Source organism: Dermacentor andersoni, chromosome 7 (genome assembly GCF_023375885.2).
Source record: "Dermacentor andersoni chromosome 7, qqDerAnde1_hic_scaffold, whole genome shotgun sequence".
NCBI classification, from domain to species: Eukaryota; Metazoa; Arthropoda; class Arachnida; order Ixodida; family Ixodidae; genus Dermacentor; species Dermacentor andersoni.
In genome coordinates, this window is record NC_092820.1 from 12342527 (window position 1) to 12367056 (window position 24530).

Sequence of the window (24530 nt, forward strand, 5' to 3'; positions counted from 1 at the left end):
ATGAGAGTGATAGTGATTTCTTTATAGCAGTAACGCTAGAATGCCTACTGTAATCTTCCGCGATGAAACGTGCGGCACGGTTTTGAATAGATTCGAGAGAATTTATTAAAATTCCTGACGTGGCGACCAGATGGCGGAAGCGAATTCGAGCTGAGGACGGACAAAGGTTCTGTATGCTATTTCACGATGGCTGAAGGGGTTTCACGCAGATTTCATTTTAGGTAACCAAATGTGCTAGATGATTTTGCTGTAACATGTTTTATATGCGCCTTCTTCCATGATAAGTTTGTGGTAATATGGATACCGAGATATTTGTTCAAGGGGTGACAGTGACAGCACTGTTATTAAGCGAGTAAGTGTAGAGAGTGTTTGTTTTCTTTCGGCTGATTGTCAATATTTTTTTTTGTTTTTTTTGTGTTTAGTGACATTTGCCATATCGTGCTCCACTTTGTAATTTATTCTAAATCTTTTTGAAGACCGAAGTGGTGGTCGGGTGTCTTAATTGGGCGATAAACTACGAAATCGTCAGCAAATAATTTGATTGCTGCTGCTATGTTGGACGGCAAATCATTTATGCAGGTGAGAAGCAAGAAGGGACCCAGCACGCTACCTTGAGGTACACCAGATGACACATCGGACAAGGAAGATGAATGAATGTCAGTAAACGTAAAATGTTTGCGGGATGTAAGGAAGTTCTTATCCATGATATTGCAAGGCTGTCTAAATGTACTGATGATAGTTTGACTGTCAATCTAGAGTGGGAAACGCGATCAAAGGCTTTGGCAAAGTCAATAAAGTTATTATCAACCTGGAAACCATTGTCTACGTATCTGGATAGCTCGTTAGGGAGTTAGGTTAGTTGAGTCTCACAGGAAAATCCTCTCCTAAAACTGTGTTGCTTTGGATAGAAGAAATTGTTAGCTTCTAAGTGCTGCACAATATTAGATGCTATGACATGCTCTAGTAATTTAGATGGAATGCTTGTGAATGATATGGGTCGGTAATTATCTTAGTTTTATCGCCAGACGGGAATGACTTTCCCGATTTGCCAGTCACGTGGTAGTTCCCCTGTGAATAAGGACTGCTCAAAAATGCCTGATAGGATGGGGGCTGTATATGTGGATATATGCTATAAAATTTTATTATTTATAATATCAATGCCGGCTGAGGTAGATACCTTTAATTTCTTCATTAGAGATGATATGCCGGAGGCATCATTCTTTATAGGTGCCATATACCTGTAGTTTACGTCTGCGATTGCAGGAATGATAGAGTAATCCTTACGTGTAAACATCGGGATAAAAAAATTAAGAGCAGCTGAGAAGCAGAACATTCTTCTGAAATAGGTGCTCCGGTATTGTCTTCGAGAGAAATTCGGCCCTAGTCCTTTCGAGGGGAAATCACTGCCCAGAATTTCTTTTTCTATTTCACTGCCCAGAATTTTGTATCATGGATTGGAGGTCAGAACACAGAAATGAGACAAAGGCAGCATTCGCTGTTGAACTGAAAAGGCTGACCTGGGAAACTCGGCAATTCCTGGATCAAACAGCGCGAGACCGCTTTGTAGCTAGCCTGACTCAAGCCGAGCTCCTAAAAAAACGCAGGCCTGCTTTTCTTTCAGCGGCTTTTTTGCAGCAGGTGGAAACATTAGCGCGCGATTTTGCCGAAAGCATAGAACTAGACCACACAGAGAAAAATAATTTTCAGCCAGCTTCTAACGAGCAGGGCGAGTGAATACTCTCAGATGAGGCAAAACATCCCGGGAGCCCGGACATGGACAGGCGAAGTTTGTCCGCGTTCCGGATCTGCCCACGCTGAGCCAACCTGCCCGTTGCAGAAGCACCGCGTCGCAAGCGGGTGGGCCACTTGATCTGCCACGCACCATGCCGGAGCGTGAGAGCAATGGATGGGAGTGCAGACACGGTGATGAAGGATGAGGAGTGCCTTGTACTGCTTAGAGTATTGTCACGTGGTAGTGACAGTAAAGAACGCAGTAGCAATACTGTGAAAGACTAAACTAACTTTTATTGGGCGAACCTGTGCCCACAAAAACAGGCTACACCTAAAGCACAACGATTGCGGCTAACGCAGTCGCTGATCATCGAAAATCTAATCAGCGGCCCGTCGGCTTTTATAAATCAGTCATCGAAGGTTCCAGAGTAACCGCTGGGACCCGCGTGTCTTCCAGAAAGTTCTACACCATTCGCGTGGCGCGCAGAAATCACATTGCACATAGTTCGGTGACAACAGACAGCGGATAGAACCATCGATAACTTTGGAGAAACATCCGATACACGTAAGCGTGTCCTGCCCTGTGTGATAACATTTGTTAGGTGGTGAATGGAACGCGGTCACCCGATGAAGATAAACCAGCACACGTGTCCGTATTTTCTTCTGATAATAATCGCTGTAGCTGCATTGCGAATGTTCATGGGGCCGGTCGAAACGTTACAATGCCGACTGATAGCCTGTTTCGTTACTGAATAAAATGCTGATGAAAAGCACAGGCGCCGACTACGGGAGGGGGTCCGGAGCCCGATCTCCCTCCAAAGTTTTCTGGTGGGGAAGAGCCCTCCCCCGGCGATGCGGTAGCATACCCCCTTCCCACCTAATGCATCATTACAAGTGTTCTGTCACCCACATAATTTGAGGTGTCTCTTGAGTTGCCTTTGCATTTTGACTTAACATTTTATTGAGGCTAAATGCTTACTCCGTCATTGTTGGCGTGGACGTACACGGCTTTTTATTTATACTTTCGCTTTATTTCTACAAATCCGGACAGTACGCTAACCACCGCATTAGAAGCACCAGAGGTGGCTGCCTCATTCTTATATTAAAAATTAAATTTGAGTTTTACGTGCCAAAACCACTTTCTGATTATGAAGCACGCCGTATTGGAGGACTCCGGAAATTTTGACATTCTGGGGTTCTTTAACGTGCACCTAAATATAAGTACACGGGTGTTTTCGCCCCCGTTGGAATGTGGCCGCCGTGACCGGGATTCGATCCCGCGACCTCGTGCTCAGCAGCCCAACACTATAGCCACTCATTCTTGTTTTCTCACTTCAACATTTTTTGAGAGCGCAGCCCTTATGCCCCAACCACTGGCACGCGCTGGAAAGCTTCGGCGCGCGCCGAAGGGTCAAATGCGTCAAAGCGTCGGTCGGGAACTCGCTGAAGCGGAACGTCGCGCAGCGATTACGTCTACTGCCGATGCTAGAAGTTTGCCGGCGCGCGGCGAAGCTGCGCCGGCGTGCACCAATGGGAGGCTGCGACTCCTCGCAGGCGTCAACCAATCGGAGGCTGCGGAGCCTCTGGCTGCTAGGACTGTAATGGCCGACCGTGCGGAGACGCCGGCACCAACGATCGTCCGAGTGTTTTGGACGCACGACGCGCGCGACAGTGTTCCTGAAAGACAGTGTTGTAAAAGTAGGCCGACAACGACACGATCAACCGACCGACGACCGTAGGTTGTGGCAGTGCGACGTGGATCCGAAGCGACTTCGAACGACGCCGACTAATCCAACCTGCCCACTGGGTTCCGCCGGGCTCGGTACGATCGTCTGCTAAAACAGCCAACCGAATCACGATTGCCGCAACGTCTGTGCTTGTTGTATGTGCATTTTGTTGTGCTCAAAACGAATGGAAACACGTTTACGAGCTCCGAAGTCTGGATAATCAACACTCGCCTATCGCCGATGTTGTTTACGTTACGCGTAGGCCTAGCGCGTCCATCGAGTTCGTAACTGGCGAGTGAACGAACTCACCTGAGAAATCTGTCGAAGGAAATGAATTTTCAGGTCCGTTTGGTGCTGCAGTGATTTAAAATATGGCACTCTTGACTTCGTGTGACCTGTGATGTGGTGAATGAACCGTGTGGAAGTTGGGTTGGTCAACCGCGGCGTGTTTCGTGTGGTGTCGGTTGACTCAAGTTTAACGGGCAAGCTCTGCGCTGTTTCCAGTGGTAAAGATAACTCCCGAAAGCGAACTACACTAGTAGCCGAACTATTGGAAGTACTTACATAATCAGCCGCGCCGCCTGTTTCAGATGACATTGCGCTCTTTTATTCGGCATGTGAATCCAGTTCAGTACAAGTTCACTGTACTCATTCACTCACTTCTTTCAAGTGCGACCGTCTTTTGGGCTAGTTGGGGATAAATCGCTCGTGTAGCAATCAAGAACACTGACGCACTGAAGCATACGTGGCAACGCAGTCATATTTGAGTCAGTGTGTCGTTATAGTTGAGCACTGCAAAAAGAAATTATCTGTTTGCAACGTGTGCCCTGTGTGCAGTGCATAGCAGGACCTGCATCATGCAAGACCTATGCATGTAGCAGCGTATACCATGACTGCTTCGATGCCCGCTTCAGAAGCAGCAAGTACTGAGTCAATGAAACTGTAATTGAATTTTTATCTCACTTTTTGCTTATGGAAAGTGTAGATGGTGTGAGTGCATTGTGGGGAAGGTGAAAAGGTGTCATCAGTGTTTTGTGCAGTCAGTATGCTTAAACTGCTGGAATCCCTTCAGCCTCTACTAAAATGTTTCTTGCTGCGATACTATAAATTGTAGTCAGGACAAAGATGTACTCAAAACCAAGTTATTAATGCATCTGCCCAGAATGTGTTTGATTAACAAGTTAACGCTTCCACAACAACAATATGCCGATGAACAGCATATGTGCTTACAATAAATACATTCCGTAAAGGTGAACGGCTGGGCTTACAATATAAAACTTTGTAGTAGCACCGTAAAAAGTGCTGCCATGCGCATCAGCCACAACGAAACTACTGCACGTCCAATCTTCTTCCTTGGAGGCACTTCTATAAAGACTGTTCGGGCCCTTGTCATTCTGAGTGTAGCATTTAGCTGTTCTCTCAACTTTTCCACATATGTCACCAGCACTGTATGTAAGCACCGGCCCTTTCTTGGGTTTGTGTCCCGTGTCTCCCTTCCCTGATGACCTAATGTTTTCCGAGCACTCTACACTTCTATCATTCTGTCACGACTTGAGTACTGCTCATCAGTATAGTTCCCGTACCAAACTCGCGAGGCTACAAAACTTCAGCTTGTTTTGTGCCGGACAATACGCACCCTTTACTCCCGTCTTTTCGGTTGTCACAAGCTCATGCCAGCCTTCGAGGATTGCCTCAAACCCCTCAAGTAGCACACCCTGCAATACCAACGCAACATTGCACTAGTCTATACTGCAGGGTGTTTGACGTCTCTCTAAACAGCACTAATCTTTTTTCACTTCATCTGAACAAGTGGTCAGCACAGCCTGAGCCCTCATCACGCCTGTATGGCCCGACACCACAACTCATGATTATATCTGGCATGCAGAGCTTTCTCTCCACCCCCCTGGCGATTTGGATTCTCCTTCTTGGAACCAGACTTCATTGGCACTCCTGTGTGTTGTGCACCTGTCGAGTGTGTGCGTGTGTGCTGTGCTGTGTTATTGAGCAAGTGTGTGCGCACGTGGAGGGGAAGGAAGTGTCTTCTGCATCCTGCAAATTCCTGCTTTAGATGGCTGGTTATCAGATTCTCTAACATACAGGCATCAGCCTTCTTGGTAGTCTAGTGTGCCAAGTTACCACTAAGATTATTATTATTATTATTATTATTATTATTAGAATCATTACTTTGACCACATTGATTGTGTTGAAGCCAGCGTGACACATAATTCAAAATATTTCTGGAGCTTTGTGGGCTCTCTCTTCTAAAAGGAGTGCCAAAGATGTACGTCTTCTTCATGAAAATAGTGGTGTTGTCTCGAACACTGCTGATGCCTTTGCAGAACATTTCTGTTTGCTATATGGCGTGAAATATGCTTCAAGTAACCTTCCTTCTCAGTCTGGCGCAGTGTATGCTAACAGTCAATGAAAACCTCGTTTCCAAGTATATGAAGTGCCTTAAACTTTGCCTTAAACTTTCCCTTTCTTGTGGTGTTGATGGTATTTCCTCCACAGAGCTTAACCCTTTGAGACGCTGTCTACACAATTGGGCACAGCAGGAGCGTGTATCAATAGCAAAAGCACTGATGAAAGTAATGGTATTTAAAATGTGTTTCATACATCTTGAAACACTTATTATTGGAACTGTGCTGCAATTTTGAATAATGTGCAGAATGTTTTAACAAAATGAGTGAGAAGGTGGACGGCTGGGTGTTGTTACTCTGTGTCAGTATGTTGTATGTAGCGGGTTCACTTCTTTCATTGTTTTTTACAATGTCGTGCACCAGGCATAATTGTCAAGTGGCTGGATAAGTGCTTTTCAAGCTTTTCAAAACATGAAATAGTACATGTTTTCATATTTTGTGTTCCTGTAGTGAGTTTTCGCATGGAGTCGAAATTTTGTAAACTTGACAAAACTCGCTAAACTATTGAAAATTCTTAATATTTGCTGCGGCTGTACACTTTCTACGATTCTGAGGATGCAAGAGATGTGGTGAAAGCAACTTTTCAATCAACGGGATAAAGTGGTGTCTGAAAGGGTTAAGATGTATGGAAGCATACTTGTTCCTCGTTCTCACAAGCATCTTCAATAGTTCCCTAAAGTCTAGTACCTTTTCTAGCACTCGGAAGGTAGCATAAACATTGCCCATGCACAAATCAGGTGCTAGATGTGCAGTTACTAACTGCCGACCTATATCTATCCTCTTCAGTGCGTCAGGTGTTTGAATCGATATGGCATTCCTCGCTTTCTGTTAGTGCTAAGAGCATTTTAATAAATGAACAGCACGACTTTGTGTGCCGACATTTCAGACTTTCAGACTGTCAACAGTGTTCACTACTGCATCGACTTCCAAAAAGACATTTTTTCACTCTCGAACTGGTGCAGAAACAATAAGTACTCTTAAATGCTTCCAACACAATGGCATTAAGTTATATGCACAAAACGCACCATGTGAAATTTTGATACACCCTACGTGATGCTCCACTCCTTAGGGTCGATGAAATGAAAGATCTTGGTGTGTACTTCGACAAAATGCTAAGCTTCTCTTCACATAGATAATTACACAAGATGTCCTTCACGCTCTTGGAATTGCATGCCGTATATTGCATGATTTCCACTCACCTGTTGTGTTTCTGAAATTCTGCTGTGTGCCTCCAACTACTAGAGTATGCCTCTGTAGGAGGGGGGTGCAATGAGCAAATCTAATTCTGACCTCATTGAACGCATCCAGAATAAATTGATGTCTATCTTCAAGCACCACTTTTGCCATTCTGGCGACCACCGTTGAGCCTTTGTTCCTGCACCTTTTGTTCCTGTATAAGGTGGTCCATGACATTACACATTCCTTAAAGCTTCTTGATCATATGCATTTGTTTGTGCCGCAACAGTATACCAGGTAGCATTCCACATTCGTTGCCTGGGCTTGTTACAAGATTGTGCTAATAAGACTCGACTCCAAAACATACTTCAGAGTTCATTTCCTGTGTTTTGTGTATCTGTAAATAATCACGTAGGATTAACTCCCTTTTACTTTTTCGCGTTTCCTTTTTTCCCTATTTGTTTCTCTATCTTCCATTTTTTTTGTCTACTGCATTCATGTTTTCTCTACATTTTGTCTCACATAGTTAGTGCTCGTTCAGTGCACCAGTACAAAGGCTCTCTAGCTGTTCTTGGGCACTACAATAAAAATTTGAATGATTGACTATTATCGTAGTATAAAATTGTGCTTTTTAAGTATGTACTAGTATACTATTTTAGTGTAGTAGCTTTCGTGCAATTAAAAAAAGGGCATGAATTAAGAAGAGAGAGAGAAAATGATAAATGAAAGGTAGGGAGGTTAACCAGGACTGAGCCCGGTTGGCTACCCTACACTGGGGAAAGGGAAAGGGGGACGGAAAGATTAAAAGAAGAGAAAGTCCACTGGGGATATCAGTCGGTCACTCAGTCTGGATCACAGACGCTGACTCAATCCGGTATCTTTCAAATATCGCAGCAGCGCTTTTGTGGCCTTTTGTAGCTGCGATATGCGAGGCCATGGTCCCAAGATCTTGTTCAAGGTGAACGGCTTTCCATCTAGCTGATTGAGAGCTCTGCAGAGGTCTTGCCTTTCATCTTCAAAAGATGGGCAGTAGCACATTAGGTGTTCTATGGTTTCCTCGACACCGCAGGCATTGCACTCGGCGCTATCAGCCATTTTAATCAAAAATGCATATGCACTGGTGAATGCGACGCCCAAACGTAAGCGGCACAGCACTGTTTCCTCATTTCGCAGAAGACCTGGTAACAGCCGCAGTTGCATAGAGGGATCGAGGGAATGCAATCGATGTAGAGTGAATCCAGGTGTGTGCCACTTTTCCAATGTCAAAAGAGTGTGCTAGCTTGCCTAAGTGTTGGGCTGTGTCAGTCTGCGATAAAGGTACAGAGATAAGGGTTGCTCCTTCGTGGGCTTTCGTAGCAGCTTCGTCAGCGAGGTCGTTGCTGGAGATACCGCAATGACCAGGCAGCCACTGAAACACGACGTCGTGTCCTTTCATGATCATGTGATGGTGCATTTCTCGTATCTCCGACACGAGTTGTTCACATGACCCGCGACGGAGAGATGACAGAAGACATTATAAGGCCGCCTTTGAATCGCAGAATATTGCCCACCGATTAGCCGGTTGGTTATTAATATAATCAACGGCACCTCGGAGGGCAACAAGCTCCGAACCGGTCGATGTTGTCAAATGAGAAATCTTGTATTGATGCTTAGTGATCGTGATGGTATAACCACTGCGCTGGTGGAGCTGGTCTGAGTGGAAGAACCATCCGTATATATGTGGACTCGATCAAAGTAGAAAGTGTGCAAACAATCCAGAGCTGCTTGCTTCAAGGCCAAGGTAGGCAGGACGGTCTTCTTTCTTATCCCTGGAACCGTAAGACGCACTTGAGGTTGCTTTAAACACCACAGAGCTGAGGTTGAACGTGCTGAGGGTGTGAAGCCCGATGGTAAGGAGGCACGATGGATGCTGACCTTGTTGGAGAAGGACGCCTGTGGTCGTCATTCTGGCATGAATTAAGAAAGTGCAATAATATGCTATGTGCCTGATCATATGCATTGTGCTATTTATTTCTTCTGAGTTTTAATAATGGCTGGCTACTGTATGCAGTGTTGTGCAATAAAATAATATGCCACAGCAATTATTGCGGGCCTCGCAGAACAAATTGAATATATCTTTCTCAGTCAAAACATCATAGCAGGCTGAAAACAATAAACTGCAATTTTTCTTTTTGTGGTGACGAAGTGTATAAATTGTGAAAATAACCTGTTTATATATTTCTTATATTATGCAAATGAGCTGCTCCCATACATTCGAATAAGTGCTTCAATAGTACGACTTGGCAAAGGGCAACGAAAGTCTCCTATTAAAACCCTCTAATTCTCAAGCTTGTATTATCTGACGGTATGTCATTTGATTAATGTAAAGAAAGGCAAACTTGATATGTGGAAACCAGTTACAATAGAACATGGCCCTTACACTGTGAAAATGTTTTGTAGCAATACACTCAATGTGAAGGCCTCCGGATGGGGTGTTGATGCGTCAAAACAACCTAGAATAATAGAGGTGCTCCGTGGGCTAGATTTGGCAGAATCAAGAATTTGGGGGAGACAAGATACGAATTGCATACATTTAAGCTATTCTAGTTTTTTTTTTTTTGAATGCTACAGGGGTTTCAATTCTGTTTTGCTGATTTTCTCAGTACCCACTTGTTCACGTTTCTCTCATGCACCAACAAGCATAATTATATTGACACGGATGCTTTATCTGTATCCGGTTACCGTATTTCACCGGCTGCCTAGCCGCCTTCAGTGGGCACGGAGGAGCAGCCAAAATGCGCTCGCCGCTCAATGTCTCCTTCTTCTGTGTGCAGGTTAGTGGCAGTCCGTCACTGCATTGCAAGCGTTCAAATAACGTCTTTTTGCTGCTCCTGCCGTGCCCGAGTGTGTTATATACCATTTTTTGTGATTGTGCGCACGTTTCTAAACTGCTCGTTCTCTGCGGGGATGTAGAGATGAATCCTGGGCCTGATGATGTAACTAGCCCAGTCCTTGCTGCCATTGCTGCTTTATCCGCTTTAGCTGAGTCCCGTCATGAAGACGTAATGCGTTCCTTTTCGGAACTTAAAGCAACCCAAGAAGCCCTCACTCACAAAGTGTCGGACCTGTCAACCAGATTGCTAACCCTTGAAACAGTAGTGGAAACACTTCAATCTTCCACGCCTCCCACGGACATATCCAAAATAGTTACTACTGCCATTAGTACCGAAAACTCTGAATTAAAATCAAGGCTTGACGACTTGGAGGATCGATCCCGGAGGGACAACCTTTTGTTCTATGGGGTTGTTGATAACGCTTCGGAAACATGGGCACAAACTGAAATCCTCGTGCGCGATCTTATTAAAAACCATCTAAAATTAGACATATCTGATGAAGCGATTGCTAGGGCACATCGTCTTGGTTCTTTTGTGGTCGGCAAGACTCGCCCCATTATTATCAAGTTTTCGTCATTCAAGACAAGAGAAAAGATCCTGTCACTGAAAGGCCTACTAAAGGCCACAAAAGTATCGGTGGGAGAAGATTTCTGCAGGGCTACACGCCAATCTCGAAAGAAACTAATTGAATTCGGAAAAGCTAGCGGGCAATCATTTTCTTTGCGGACAAATAAATTAGTCATGAACAAGAAAACCTATGTGTATTCTTCTGTCACCGATACTATCTGCGAACTTCATTCTTCCGATTTCGCCGCTGAAGTAAATAACGATGCCACAGGTCCTATAAATCCTTCCTCTCATTCTGCATAGCTATCTTCGAGTCGACCTTGTAGAAATAGCGTGTCTGTTCTTTTCACTAACGTGCGTAGCGTTTCCAACAAGCGAACAGCTTTATCTTCAACTATCGATTCTTGCTCCGCTGACGTCATTGTCCTTACTGAAACTTGGCTTTCCGCAAAAATAAAGAACAGTGAAATATTCGACTGCGAAAGTACTTATAATATCTACAGGTGTGACCGCGATATCCGGTCAGGAGGGGGCGTTTTGATTGCCATCAAAGATAACCTAAATTCATCTGTTATTGACATTACATCACCCCTAGAATTAGTCTGTGTGCGCGTGAGCATTTCAGACCGTCCCTTCATATTCTGTGCATGTTATAGACCACCAAATTCGTCCTCTACATTCTCTGCAGATTTCCATGATGTCCTTAACAAATTGATTGTTAGGTTTCCCAACTCTCCGTTATTTATTTTGGGGGACTTTAATTTTCCAGATATAGTATGGGAGACTGACTGTGTTAATTTTAAACGTACTTCAGCTGAGTCCATTGAATTCTTAAATTTGTGCTTTGACTTCAACTTAACACAGCTGGTCCACAGACCAACACGAGTCACTCCAACATCTTCTAACACACTTGACCTAGTGCTGACTACTACCCCCGACTTAGTTTCCTCCTTAACTTATCTTCCTGGGATAAGTGATCAATCATTGCTGCAGTTTGATTTAAAAACACGCTTTTCTTACACAAAGAAGGTTAAGACAATTCGCGATTATTCCAAAGCTGATATTCCCGCAATTACGCAAGAAATGGAGCATTTTATGGATGCAGTGATGCCCGATTTCGACCAACGAACACTTGAAGAAAACTGGACCCTTTATAAATGCAAACTGTTATTCCTAATTCGAAAATATGTTCCGCAACGAAAAGTACACTGTAATCCCCAGTCGCCTTGGTTTACGGCCGCCTTGCGCCGTCTTCGGAACAAGAAAAAACGGTTATTTCGTTCCGCAAAAAACTCTAACAACCCGATTCGTTGGTCCGAATATCACCGCATCAACGATGAATATTGTAGCGCTATTTCCCAAGCTAAGCAAACATTTTTCAACATTACATTACCATCATACTTACATGTCAACCCACGTAAATTCTGGAATGTTGTTCGTGGTAATACACCAGCCGCAATACAATTGTCCCAGTCTAACACCCCTGTTCAAAGTGATCAGTGTTGCACAATTTTTAATAATATCTTTGCTTCCTTTTTTCATGACGCTGCACCTATGCTTTTGCCGCCTCCAACGACAGTTTATGATACCCCTATGGATTCAATTCTTATAGACTGGGTGGGCATTAGAAAACTAATCGGTAATTTGAAAATATCTTCATCGGCGGGTTCAGATGAAATTAATTCAAAAATACTAAAGTGTACTGAACTGTATTCATCAATTATTCTTTCTAGGATATTCCAACAATCATTACACTGCTCATCACTACCAAGCGACTGGAAGGTGGGGAAGGTGGTTCCTGTTCACAAATCAGGTAACACACATTGTCCCGAAAACTACCGTCCCATATCACTAACCAGCATTCCCTGTAAGATTCTGGAGCACATAATATATTCCCACATAGTTGATTTTCTTGAGACGAACTCCTTTTTTAACAACAGTCAGCATGGCTTTAGGAAATCCTTCTCCTGCGAAACGCAACTAGCTTGCTTTACTAACGACCTCTTTTCTAACACCGACTTAGGATTTGACACCGATTGCATCTTTATCGATTTTGCTAAAGCCTTCGATACCGTATCCCATAACCTACTAATCTATAAACTTAGTCTTCTTAACATTGACCCGCTAGTACTGGACTGGATTAAAAACTTTCTTGCTGATAGAACACAATACGTAATCGCTAACAATTCGTCGTCTGCGCCCCTCGCGGTAACGTCAGGCGTGCCGCAAGGGTCGGTTCTCGGTCCTCTACTTTTTCTAATCTATATTAATGATCTTGCTTCCTGTGTGAAATTTTCTACTATTAGACTTTTTGCTGATGACTGCGTTATATATCATAAAATTACTGACCTCAATGATTCTCGTAAACTCCAAGACGACATTAATAACGTTCTGCTATGGTGTAACAAGTGGTCTATGAAGCTTAACTTAAGCAAATGTAAATGCATGCGGGTATCACAGCGTACTAATACTACTAATCTGCATACATATTTCCTGAATAATAGCCCTCTCTCAGTTGTCTCGTCGTACAAATACCTTGGACTAAACATCACCAGCAACCTTTCCTGGCACATGCATGTCGACATTATATGTAGCAATGCCAATCGCATGTTGGGCTATTTGCGCCGAAACTTCTCATTCGCACCATCGTCACTCAAACTAACTCTCTACAAAACATTAGTTCGCTCCAAACTAGAATACGCATGCGCCATTTGGGACCCGGCTAACATTACACTCATAAACAGCATAGAAGCCATTCAAAATCGTGCAGCGCGTTTCATCTTATCAAACTACTCCCGACATGCTAGCGTTACCTCAATGAAGACAACACTTAACTTGCCAGAACTTTCTTTCCGTCGTAGATGCTTCCGCCTTTCGCTATTCCATAAAATCTACCACCACAACCCTTTGTTGAAAGAACAGCTTATCACCCAACCGTCATACATATCATCTCGCTCTGACCATAGTTTCAAAGTTGGTGTGCCGTCTTCACGTACTAAACTTTGTAGTAATGCATTCATCCCTAGCACAAGCAAAGATTGGAACCACCTTCCCGCCACCGTTGCAGCCATCCTGGATACCGACACCTTCAAAACCAGCATTCATGAAACGCCACGTTGAATCTGTCTTTGTATATTGCACAAATGTTTTGTTATGTTCACCCACTCCTTTCTGTAATGCCTTCGGGCCCTGAAAGTATCTTAAATAAATAAATAAATAAATAAAAAATGTTAAACGTTATCGCTCGGCGCAGGATGCACCTGAACGTATCGGAAGTTTCGCGAATGTTATCGATGGTTCTGTCTGTTGTCGACGAACCTTGCTAATCTGATTGCATACGCGACACGAATTGTGTTGTAGTTTCTGGAAGGCACGCGGACACCAGCGAATAGGCTGTAACTTTCGACGACTGCCGTATGCAAACCGACGCGCTTGACCCGCAGATGAGATTTTCTACGATTACCGACATTGCTCGCCGCTATCGTTGCGATTGAGCCGGCACTATTCATTTACCGTCACTACTACGTGGCAATATTTCCAACACAGATTTTTTTCAGTTACACATTGCACGCCTAATTCTTACATAGTTGGCTGTGCAATAAGCTACCAAAAAATGAAATGGTGCAACAGTTTTTGATATATGGCATCGTCGTGCAGGTGTTTGCAAAGCGATCTTGCAGACAGACGACGCGCGAGCGCTGATGTCGATATTTTATACACTATTGTTACTTCAAAAATAAAAACAAACTGTTGCGGCAGGTGTATATTCATTATTCAAACGTGTTTTTAATATCTAAAAGCACATACAGATCAATAACTTATTGTTTCGAGCTTAGTTTACAGCAAGCTGTTTTAGGCCGGACTTTGACGGATGAAGACGGAGTAGTCCAGCAACAGTGCGCCGCAGCCGAGGAGCGAGCTTCGGCGCGCGTCGGAGCTTTTCTCCAGTGGTTGCGCGCCCTTTCCCTCCAGCCGAAGCGAAGCGACGCATTCGCTTGCCAGCGCGCGCCGAAGCTTTCGGCGCGTGCCAGTGGTTGGGGCTTTAGGCGCCCGTTCCTGCGGCAAGCACCGACGTGGGGCTTGGTGTAAACGAGCCAACGAGCACAAGAGCAAAAGATGAAGGAGCGAACGCGGAGTGGCAGACGAAAAGAAAAGATGTGAGCCCCGAACGGCGGGGTGGCTACTTCGGGGGTGTGGACGCGAGAAACTGGTTTCATGCGGAACCACGTGAGCGCTAGATGCGTACTGGTATCTGGTTTCAGCCGGACCTCTAGCTTCGTACTGCCGTCTGCTTGCGTCAGCTCTCGCTCGCGCTTCCTTGGTTTGCTTGGTTTAGTCTCATTCGCGCTTGTTACAATTGTCATGGTTTGAGACAGTTTTGTAATCTGATTGTTTGTGCAACGCGAATTGGGTAGTACTTTCTGGATGCCAAGTGGCACTGGCGCTTACCATGGTACCTGCGACTAGTCATATATAAAAGCTGATGCGCGTGACTCGCAGACAAGATTTTCGACCATTGCCGTCTCTGCTACATGTCTGTCTCAAACTTTTTGCCTCAGTATATCGCGAAATGAAAATACGCATAGAGCTGGGCTCAAATTTCGCATTAGGGCGCATCGTGAAAGTCGGTGAACTAATTTCCACGTTAAATACCATGCACAGAGAGAATATGCTTAAGAGGAAGCTTTAGCTCGGATGCTCCTATCTAAATACATGTAAAAGGAGAACTCGTTTCTCTCGGCAACCACTGCGCGAAATTTGACGGCGTTTGTTGCATTTAAAAGAAAAACTTAAAATCTAGTGGCTGTTAGTTTCGGATTTTTGAGTTAGGTTGTCAATTTTTTACTAAAAATTGGCAAAAATCAAAAATTTTCAAAAAACGAGACTGTCCAGTTTACAACTCTGTAACTAAACAACAAAAAGTGATAATACAATTCTGTGAATTGAGCCTAATACTACATCTAAAGCGGACAGAATCGATATGTGACACATGAATCTATAAAAAAGTTGTAACATGGAAATATAGCTTGTGCAGAACCCTTGCAACCAACCTAACTACTTCCCGTAAGATCTAAAATGACACATTGAATTTGTCCGCTTTCAATGATCAAATGGATGCCGCCTACAGAACCGCAATATCTGTTCTTGATGCAGACCTATGAATTTGTAAACTGCGTGCTTCTATTTTTTCCAAACGGTCGAATATTTGAAAACCGTTTCAAGAAAATTCAGAACCTAAATCGAAATTCTGCTTTCAACAGTCACTATAATTTAACTTTCTCTCTCAAGTGCAACAAATTTTATTAAAATCGGTCCAGGGGTCATCGCAGAAAAACGTTTTTGCGTTTTACATGTATTTGAATAAGCCGCGTCGGATTTGGGCCCGAGTTAAAGCTTCCTCTTAAATATGCATGGTGCAAATATTCTTATATTTTTAAAGAGATACAGGTAGTCGGCTGACAGATAGTTTAATCGATTGGTAGCCTGTGCCTAGAAAATAATTATGTTATGTTGACCTCGCTTCAAATTGCCTTGCGTGCTTTCTCACCCTGAAAAAACCTGCACACTTCAGTGACCTCTTCGGCAGCCTTTTATCAAAGGCGTGCGAAATGCATGTGATTAATATGTCTTAGTATTGCTTCTCTTTCCAGTAAGCAATGCTAAGGACTCATGGAAGAAAAGAAAACCCTTGTAATAATCTACAACATTCGTTATTAGGGATGCAAACATAGCCACCTGTATGCAGTGGTCATAAATATACATAGATAAATTGATTGATTAACTTATTTTTCAGTCCAGCAGAACACGTATTAGCATGTGTGAAAATGTTGACCTATCCCCGCAAGCAGGGCACGCGTCATCAGGGTGAATCTCCGGATATATCGCATGTGACGTGAACAGATTGTGACAAGTCTCTGTCTGCAACACAAAGTGGCGCATCATATCACCACCACCGGTCACCGCGAGGCCACGGAGGCTCGCTGGACGGAGGTTGGAAATCGCCGTCATGAGTTTCAACTCGTGCTTTGTCTCGGCTTTATCCGTTCTTCCTCCAGCAATCGGTCTTTACCTCTCCATCTGGTTCCAAAGCAGGACAGTGGCGGCCTTGTGGTGATTACCGAGTTTCGAAAGCCGTCACTATTCCGGATCCAATGTCCCCTTCCCCACACACATAACTTCGTCACCCGTCTCGCAGCAATCAAAATATTCAGGAGGATCGATTTGATGAACGCATATCATCCTGTGCGCATGTTCTTTAACCGCTTACCGACCTGCTGCGTTACAACTAAAAAAAAAAAAAAGCCTACCTTGCACTGGTCTTCGGAGCACGACTACTCCTCCCAGAAAACCGAAACGCGGTTGGCGACTACCGTGTCACTGACACATCTGTTGCCCGACGCGCCAAGTCGCCTTATTGTAGACGCGTCGAACACGCCGGTCGGTGCAGTACTGCAGCAGCACGATGGTATAGGCTGGAGGACGCTGAGTTTCTTCTCAAAGCGCCTCAAACCTACAGAAGCTCGCTACAGCACCTTTGGGAGCTGGATGTTGGCTAACTATTGCGCTTTCAAGCATTACCGATTTTTTCTTAAAGGCTGTAGCTTTTACATTCTGTCCGACCGCAAGCCATTAACCATCATTTCCAAGAACAGTTCCTCGTGCTCCGAATGTGAGCTTCACCAACTCTTCTTTATCTCCGAATTTTCTACGAACATCCACCATATTCGTGAGACAGAAAATGAGGCACCGTCGCGCATCGGCGCTAGCCCTGTGCATTTCCGAGCCTCCGCCCAGCTAAACGAGCTGCGCCAGTTTCCGAAAAGGGCTCGTCGCTCTGGCTTGCGGAGGTACTGCTTCCCTAAACAACAACGTAGGTCACGTGCGACATATCGCAGGCAGCGCCCGTTCGTGCCCCATCAGCTTCGGCGGCCAATATTGTACTCACTGCACGGGCTAAGCCCCGGAATCATAGTGACACAAAGGCTTATCACAGCCCGCTTCGTCTTACCAGGGATCAACAAAGATGTTCGAAGCTGGGCAAGAAGCTGCCAAGCCTGTCAATCCGTGAAAGTGACCCGGCACACGCGCTCAGCGGTGCCCCCAGAGAGCCATTTTGATCACGTGCATTTAGACTTGGTGGTTGCGCCCTGCCACGGTTTCAGCTACGTTCTCAAGTGTGTCAACCGGTACTCAAGGTAAGGCGACGCCTCTACATCACCGCCAAAACAGTGGTGGAAGCATTTGCTGCTACGTGGGTGCCGCGGTACGGTTGTCCTTCGCGCATAACTGCTGACCGAAGCCGACAATTGCAAAGCTCGCTTTTGTCTGCCCTGGCGAGGCTGCTCGGCACGCGCCTTCAAGTACCACCGCTTACCACCCACAGAGCAATGGCATGGTCAAGCGTCTCCACCCACAGCTGAAGGCGTCATTGACCGCCGCTGTCCACAGATAGCACTGGATGGAAAGGCTACCGCTTGTGCTACAGGGGCTGCGAGCAACAGCCAAGGATTTCTTCCAGTCAGCACAGCCGAGATCCTCTATGGGTCACCAATACGCGTTCGATCCCAGTTTTTCGGCACTCATAAAGGCAGTCCGTCAGCGGCCGCACAGCACTAAGAGAGGCTAGATTCCTGGCTCGACCAGCTTTGACCTACACCTCCACGTAGCGCTCGCCGGTAGCCTGTTTTTAGTTTCCCTACAATGGACACAACCATGCACGTCTTTCTGCTGTGCGACTCTATCAAGCCGCCATTGACCCTTCCTTTGAAGGGCCCTTTCGTGTAGTTTTGCCTTTAAGACTAACGTTTGGAGCAAAGAAGAGACAGTGTTGTGTCACCGCGTGAAACCAGCCTATCTTGCACATTAACTCTTGATTCCTTTTTCCACTCTGACCTCAGCTTCCGGCATTCTGGGGAGGGGGGGGGGCGCCCTTGAAACGACTGTCAATGATTTCGCCGTGCGTCGCCGTGGGTGTCACTGGTCCCTGCTCTTTCTTTGAACCGAGGTGGCTGCCCCCGACTGTGGCGCTAGCGCTGATACTTGGCAAACCTGCTTTTACTTTTGAATAAAGTCAGTCCACTCCGTTCTCAAGGTGTCCAAACGTGTATTCTTTGCCCCCGCTAAACCGAGCTCCCGACACGCTCATGGCATGGCGACACCCCCTCCCCATTGGCTGCGCCGTCACGTGCCATTGACGCATGCACTAGGCCACGCATTTAAACAGCAAAATGACTGCGAGGTCTCGTGTGCAATGATGCACGCACTAGGTTCACCTTTAGTCACATGCTCGTCTCGCACCCCGGCGGCGTCGGTTCTATTCCCACAAAGAAATAAATTTTCTTCGCAAACGTATTAATTTACTTGGTTTGCAGGAACCTGAGAAATTCTAGGTCAATCCGAGCTTTTTTACGTGTTTTCACTCTTTGCGCCGTCGGCCATTTTGCTAGCATCGCTCGCTCAAAACGCTGACGACTACGCCCAATTTTCGCGTAATGGGACACACAGAGTTTTGGCATTAATAATAATTATGTGGTTATTGCTCTTCAGTGGCAATGGAAACGAGGAGCTCGTTATTTCGCCAAGTTTCTAAAATTTAGAACATTTAGTCGAGCATAAATAACAAACAGTATTGGCTGTTTCTGTATAAATGATCCACCGCGATAAATTCACTGCACATTAGTGTCAAACGTACTACTGCTGACACATTTCGTATAATTGCATTTCAAACGTAATAAAATGATTTTGCTTATTACTAGGGAAAACACGGGGAATGCGGGAGATGGAAATTCAAGATGATGAGCAAAACGAGAACAAGGTGAATCAGGAGCCAACGTTCCGACAAGTTGACTTTTCTTCAAGGCGAGATATGCTTTCCTCGCCACAGGATACAGTACATAGGTGGAGTTCATGTTAAAGGGAGATAGGGCGTAAGGCGGGTGGAAGCGGCAACCAGCGAAGGTGTGTTAACGGCGAGGTAGTCGAATTGAGAATGTAGGAGGGCTGTGCACAAGGCCAGTGGCACGACCATCTGTTAATCACGTGTGAACGGCCGTGTGTCAGCCGGCGCATCAATGGCGTTCTATTCGCTATGCTAAATTTCAAGCTATGGGCGATATACTTAGTTTGGTTTCTTAGTGATTTTTTTTCCTTATTTTTGTTTTCTTGTCGCTTTTTTCTTTTCCCTCTATTTATTTGTTTTTTTTTTGCATTTCAGGAGCTTCTTTCGTTTATTTGTTCACGAACACCGGCTTCTGGCGCTCGTTCTATTATATCTCTCAAAGACGTGATAGCCCACGAACACCAGCGAAACAGGTAATAGAAGGCTACTGTGCACGCCTGGACACGCCGGCTGACACACGACCGTCGACACGTGATTGCCAGACGGCCGTGTCACTGGCCTTGTGCACAGCACTCCTATATCCTCAATTCGACACCCTCGCCGCTAACACAGCTTTGCTCGTTTCTGCTCCCGCCCCGCTTACACCCTCTGCCCTTTAGATGAACCCCACCTATATACACTGTGGCGAGGGAAACATATGTCGCCTCGAAGAAGACAAGCCCACTTGTCGAAACTGTGGCTCCTGCTTTCATCTTGTTCTCGTTTTGCTCACTCTGTTTATTACTAGTACTTCGCAGAAACAATTGTCATGTAAACGAGGCATGACTAAGCACAACACACACCAGGACACTATTGAAAGAAATACAGACGCAAAACAGTGTTGCGCGTGTGTTTTTCTGTCATGGAGCATTGTGTGCCCTGTTCTTATTCAGACATGAATAACAAACTCACCCATGCTTCCACAATTGTAATCGAGACTCTGTTTTTTTGTTGAATTTCAGCCTCCAAGACGCTTCGCATACTTGTTCAATCCTTTTAAGTCTAATATTTCAGGACGTGCACGTCAACATTGAGTGGGCCGCCACTGTAAGTAACAACAAGAGTCAGAATTTTCACAGGGTATGTTTCTGAAAACTTCATCAGGAACCGTGCTTTGTTCCTTTACTGGACTAACTTTTGTTTCGTCGTTTTTGGTACCATGTTTGTCACAGCCTCATCGTTTCTCTTTTGAGGAAGACCGAGAAAGGAGAGATTACTAGTCGGCAATCTGCCCACGCCGAGCCATAGGAAGCTCAACAGTTGCTACAATGACAACAGGTCCTCTTCAAGTTCGAGCCTCACCATGAAATGTTTGGAAGTTTACCAGATGAAGAGGTGTGAGTCCTATACAGGAAATCAGCAGTCTGCAGTTTTGTATTACACCAAAGAGGAATGCTGAAATGTGACATACAAGCTTACTTGCTTTTAAGGCCATTTTACTACAAACCGAGAAGTACCACGTTGTGTCTCCACTTGTTTGTTTTCTACTCATCACAACCATGACGGCAAGAACAGAAACAAGGTGGCAAGCTCTTACTTGCTAATGCGCAAGTTCTGTCCCCCACTATTGTATAATAATGACCATAGTGTTTATTGAGGCATTTGCCCCCCCCCCTCATTATGTAGTACCATGAAAGGGGTCCTTAAGGGACAATAACTGATGATGTTGATGATTGGCAGATCAACTTGATGGGAAATACCACCAAGTATCACATCTCCCTGACGACGATAATTGTTTACATGAAAATGCAAAGAAATTTAAAATGATCAGAATGGTTCCCTGCCGGGCTAGTTCGTTCATTGCAACGTATATGTAAAAGCTCAAAAGACAAGGAAAGGACGACGATAGGGCCACTCAATTGCCGAATGCACGGATGCCGGCCGGTCGCAACTGCGACCGCCTGCGCTCTGCAGCTTCTGCTGGGCCCCAGGCGCCAGCAGCGGTCCGACCGTGTCGCCATAGCATTTATGCAGGTTAGCTGCTGCAGTGAACACGATGCCATCCTAGCTGCCATGTTGGCGAACCAGCACAATAAGTACGTGTGGTCACGTGCACTTTGCGTCAGCGTACGAAAGGAAAAGCGCTTCGGCTTATTTATAAAATAGGGTTCTTCATTTGCGGGTTTTATGTTAGAAATTCGGAGGACCGCTGCTGGCGCCTGGGGCCCAGCAGAAGCTGCAGAGCGCAGGCGGTCACAGTTCCGACCGGCCGGCATCCGTGCATTCGGCAATTGAGTGGCCCAATTACTGTGTTTGGTCGCCGTTATTTTGGTGGCACTTTTGAAATCTTTAAGGCGGTGCTTTAGCAGCCATAAATTTTCATTGCCGCTGAGGAAACCTACTGGATATGCACTTTATAGATAACCATGGAATCAATAGTTTTTCCAAGATATATAAATTCACTGGCTAGTCTAATGTCCGTATTGTTCATCATGTTCTTGTGCGTAATTACCAGTTTTATACCTGTGCGAAGAAACGACCACAGAGAAAGCATACGTTAGAAAGTCGCGTCTTGTTAAAAGGCAGAAACTAGGGAGATATCGGGGTTTTTGTTGTGTGGCCGTCCAAAGTTCGGAATATTGCTGGTGTTTTATGAAACCGTTAACATAGGCAATTATGCATTTTCGGACACGAATGTTTCATTTAAGTGCAGAGTAACGTAAGCGCTGCATATTCTTCCTAGCGAATTAATGTCGTTTGGATATTTGCGACGTGCGCAAGACGCGATGGGATGCGCCGTTTCCGTGTTCCTGCAACCGCGGCTAACAAAAGGGCGACCAACTTTTCTTCACTTAAGGCCGGCAGGCGCTGAACGTAATACATATCACGGTTTCTGCTTGAATCCTAGTGAAAATGAAGCATATATCCCACATTATTATTTTGATAATAATTTTCTTATACGTCTTGGCCCCTTGATCACACAAGGCAGGCAGTGTTTCTTACACATGTAACAGCTGCACACTGTTTGCGAAAGGGCGAAGCTGCGTTGAGAAATCGGGTTTAATTCAATTGTCATGAAATTTTGTCGTAGTGCGAAAATCGTAAACTGCCGGGTTTTACCGGAGAACGAAAGAGTCGAAAGATCCTATTTCTTATACGTACAAGTACAATAAGCAAATCTCAGTCGCGGCTAGACATACGAGTACAATAGGGAAACCTCAGTCACGGCCACACACCAAAAGCTCGCCCCAGATTACTCTTCTTACAGATGCTATGCTTTTGAACGTCGTTAGCAACTTGAATAAAATGAAATTGGACACTTACATGTAATATAATAAGTCGCAACAGACAAGCGATAAACATAAAACAATTTTAATGCCACAGACAAGAAACCCCTGATATCGTTTATCGTACTTCCCAAGAATGTAACGTCCTTCTCCAAAACGTGTTACACTCAACCACTTGCTAATCCTTTTTTCTGGGCTTCAGACGCACTTATAATGTCATGCGTCGGCTTTCATTTTTTTTTCGTGGCTTGAGGTTCTGAGCAATCTTCTACGTCTTTGTTTTTGACAGGAAAGTTACACCGCGTCAACACCATTCGATGACCACCGTTTATGACGTAGCTCCTTGGAAAGGGTTACTCTGTTTGCTCCCTCGAAGGGAAAGTATGCATTCTTCTCACATTATGCAGGCACTCCTGCCTCGACCTGCAAAAGCCATCCGGAACTAAAAAACAAACAAAATGATGCTGACGATTCAGAGTCCTGAGAAATGCGTCGTTACGGTTTGTGTGCAGCCTTTATGCTGTGCCGAAATACGCATGTGGGATTTCATCACACTTGAGAAAAGGTTTTGACGCGAATGGAGCCGCTCGCATGGCGGACGCGCAGAACACATACAACGCCCTTTGTCCATGCTGTTCACTGACTTTGCCGTGTTATAAGCCAGCTAAAAGGCTTTGCGAAGGTTATCGCACCGGGTGCGAGCAATGGGCTCCACTGTAAACAAAGGAGGGGAAGAAGAAGCGCCGGTTAAAACGCGCTGCTGTTTGCAGCCAGCCCGGTAACACAGTTTCTCCCAAGTGAGGTGCAGCAGCACCCACCTTCTCGTCGCGGGTGTCGATGGAAGCGAGCTCGAGCCCGTGGCAGTCGTCCATCTCGCGGTTCTCCACCTTGACGCGCTGCAGCTCGGTGAGCGCGAACTTGAGCAGAGCGTCGGGCTCCTCGGGATCGACGGCGCGCAGACGCGGCGCGGCGAAGGCCGCCGCCGCGAAGAGCAGCAGCAGCAGCCGGACGCCGTCCATGGAGTCGGGGAGGCTGGCCGTCATCGACCCGCGCCCCTCGCCCAATGAGGAGCAGCGGCGACTGCATCCTGGGGCGCGGAGCGCCGATGCACGCGACTTCGATGTAGACTTGCGGGCTTCCTGGCACAATAATCACTAAAACTGCGATATTATTGGTTGAATACGCTTTCAGAACTCATAAATGTACCTCCCAGACAAACCTAATAACTCCCTAGAATATGTGGTGAAGTTAATCCGGCGCCCTGATTTTATGTCGTGAAAAATATTTTGCGAACTTGGCAGCTTTTCTGTCCATGCCCCACCTCTAACATTCTGCGCCACAAACATTGACAGTTATCCACCAACTAGCCTTACATCGTAATTTCATGCCTACAACACATGAGAGTTTTAATATTTAAACCGAAAAGCGATTTTCAGCTACGAAAAAAATAATTCCTACTTACGAAGTGCCTCTTTCCAGTAAGTTCCAGAAACGTATGCGAAAAATCACACGCTGCTAGGCTTGCTTTACAAAACCTTCGCTGTATGTTGTAGAAACACTGAAGTATAAATAAGGCCTACAATAGTAACAGTATCTCTCTATGAGACTTCATTCGGCGCAAGAATCTGATACGTCCTAAACTGGCAAAAACATAGATTTGCCAGGGGCATTCGAAGATATGGCCTATGCTTATCACACCGAGACTGCATCAAAACGACACTATTTCGGCTAGAGAAGCAGAGTCCCTCATTCTGGATTTATTGACAGCTAATTACAAGAATTACGTGTGTGTGTGTTTACACCTGGGTCTATAAAAATGGTCCTGCTGTGGTCTGCATCGTCTTGCCAGCTCGACTGTTTGGTCTCATGAACGGTTGTTGAGCGGGCGGCAATAGCTGCTGCCTTACGAATGCGCAAGACTCTGCCTATAC

General features: G+C 45.4%; 1 protein-coding gene across 1 annotated transcript in view; it reads right to left on the bottom strand.

Moving 5' to 3' along the window:
* The window catches only part of LOC126535561 (uncharacterized), a 59517-nt gene extending 35850 nt beyond the window's left edge, over positions 1–23667 (bottom strand). Inside the window, exon 1 of the mRNA XM_050182388.3 lies at positions 23418–23667. Within this exon, the coding sequence (XP_050038345.1) occupies positions 23418–23642 (225 nt within the window). The 5' untranslated portion in view covers positions 23643–23667. The remainder of the gene's footprint in view (positions 1–23417) is intronic.
* Positions 23668–24530: the final 863 nt, after the last annotated feature.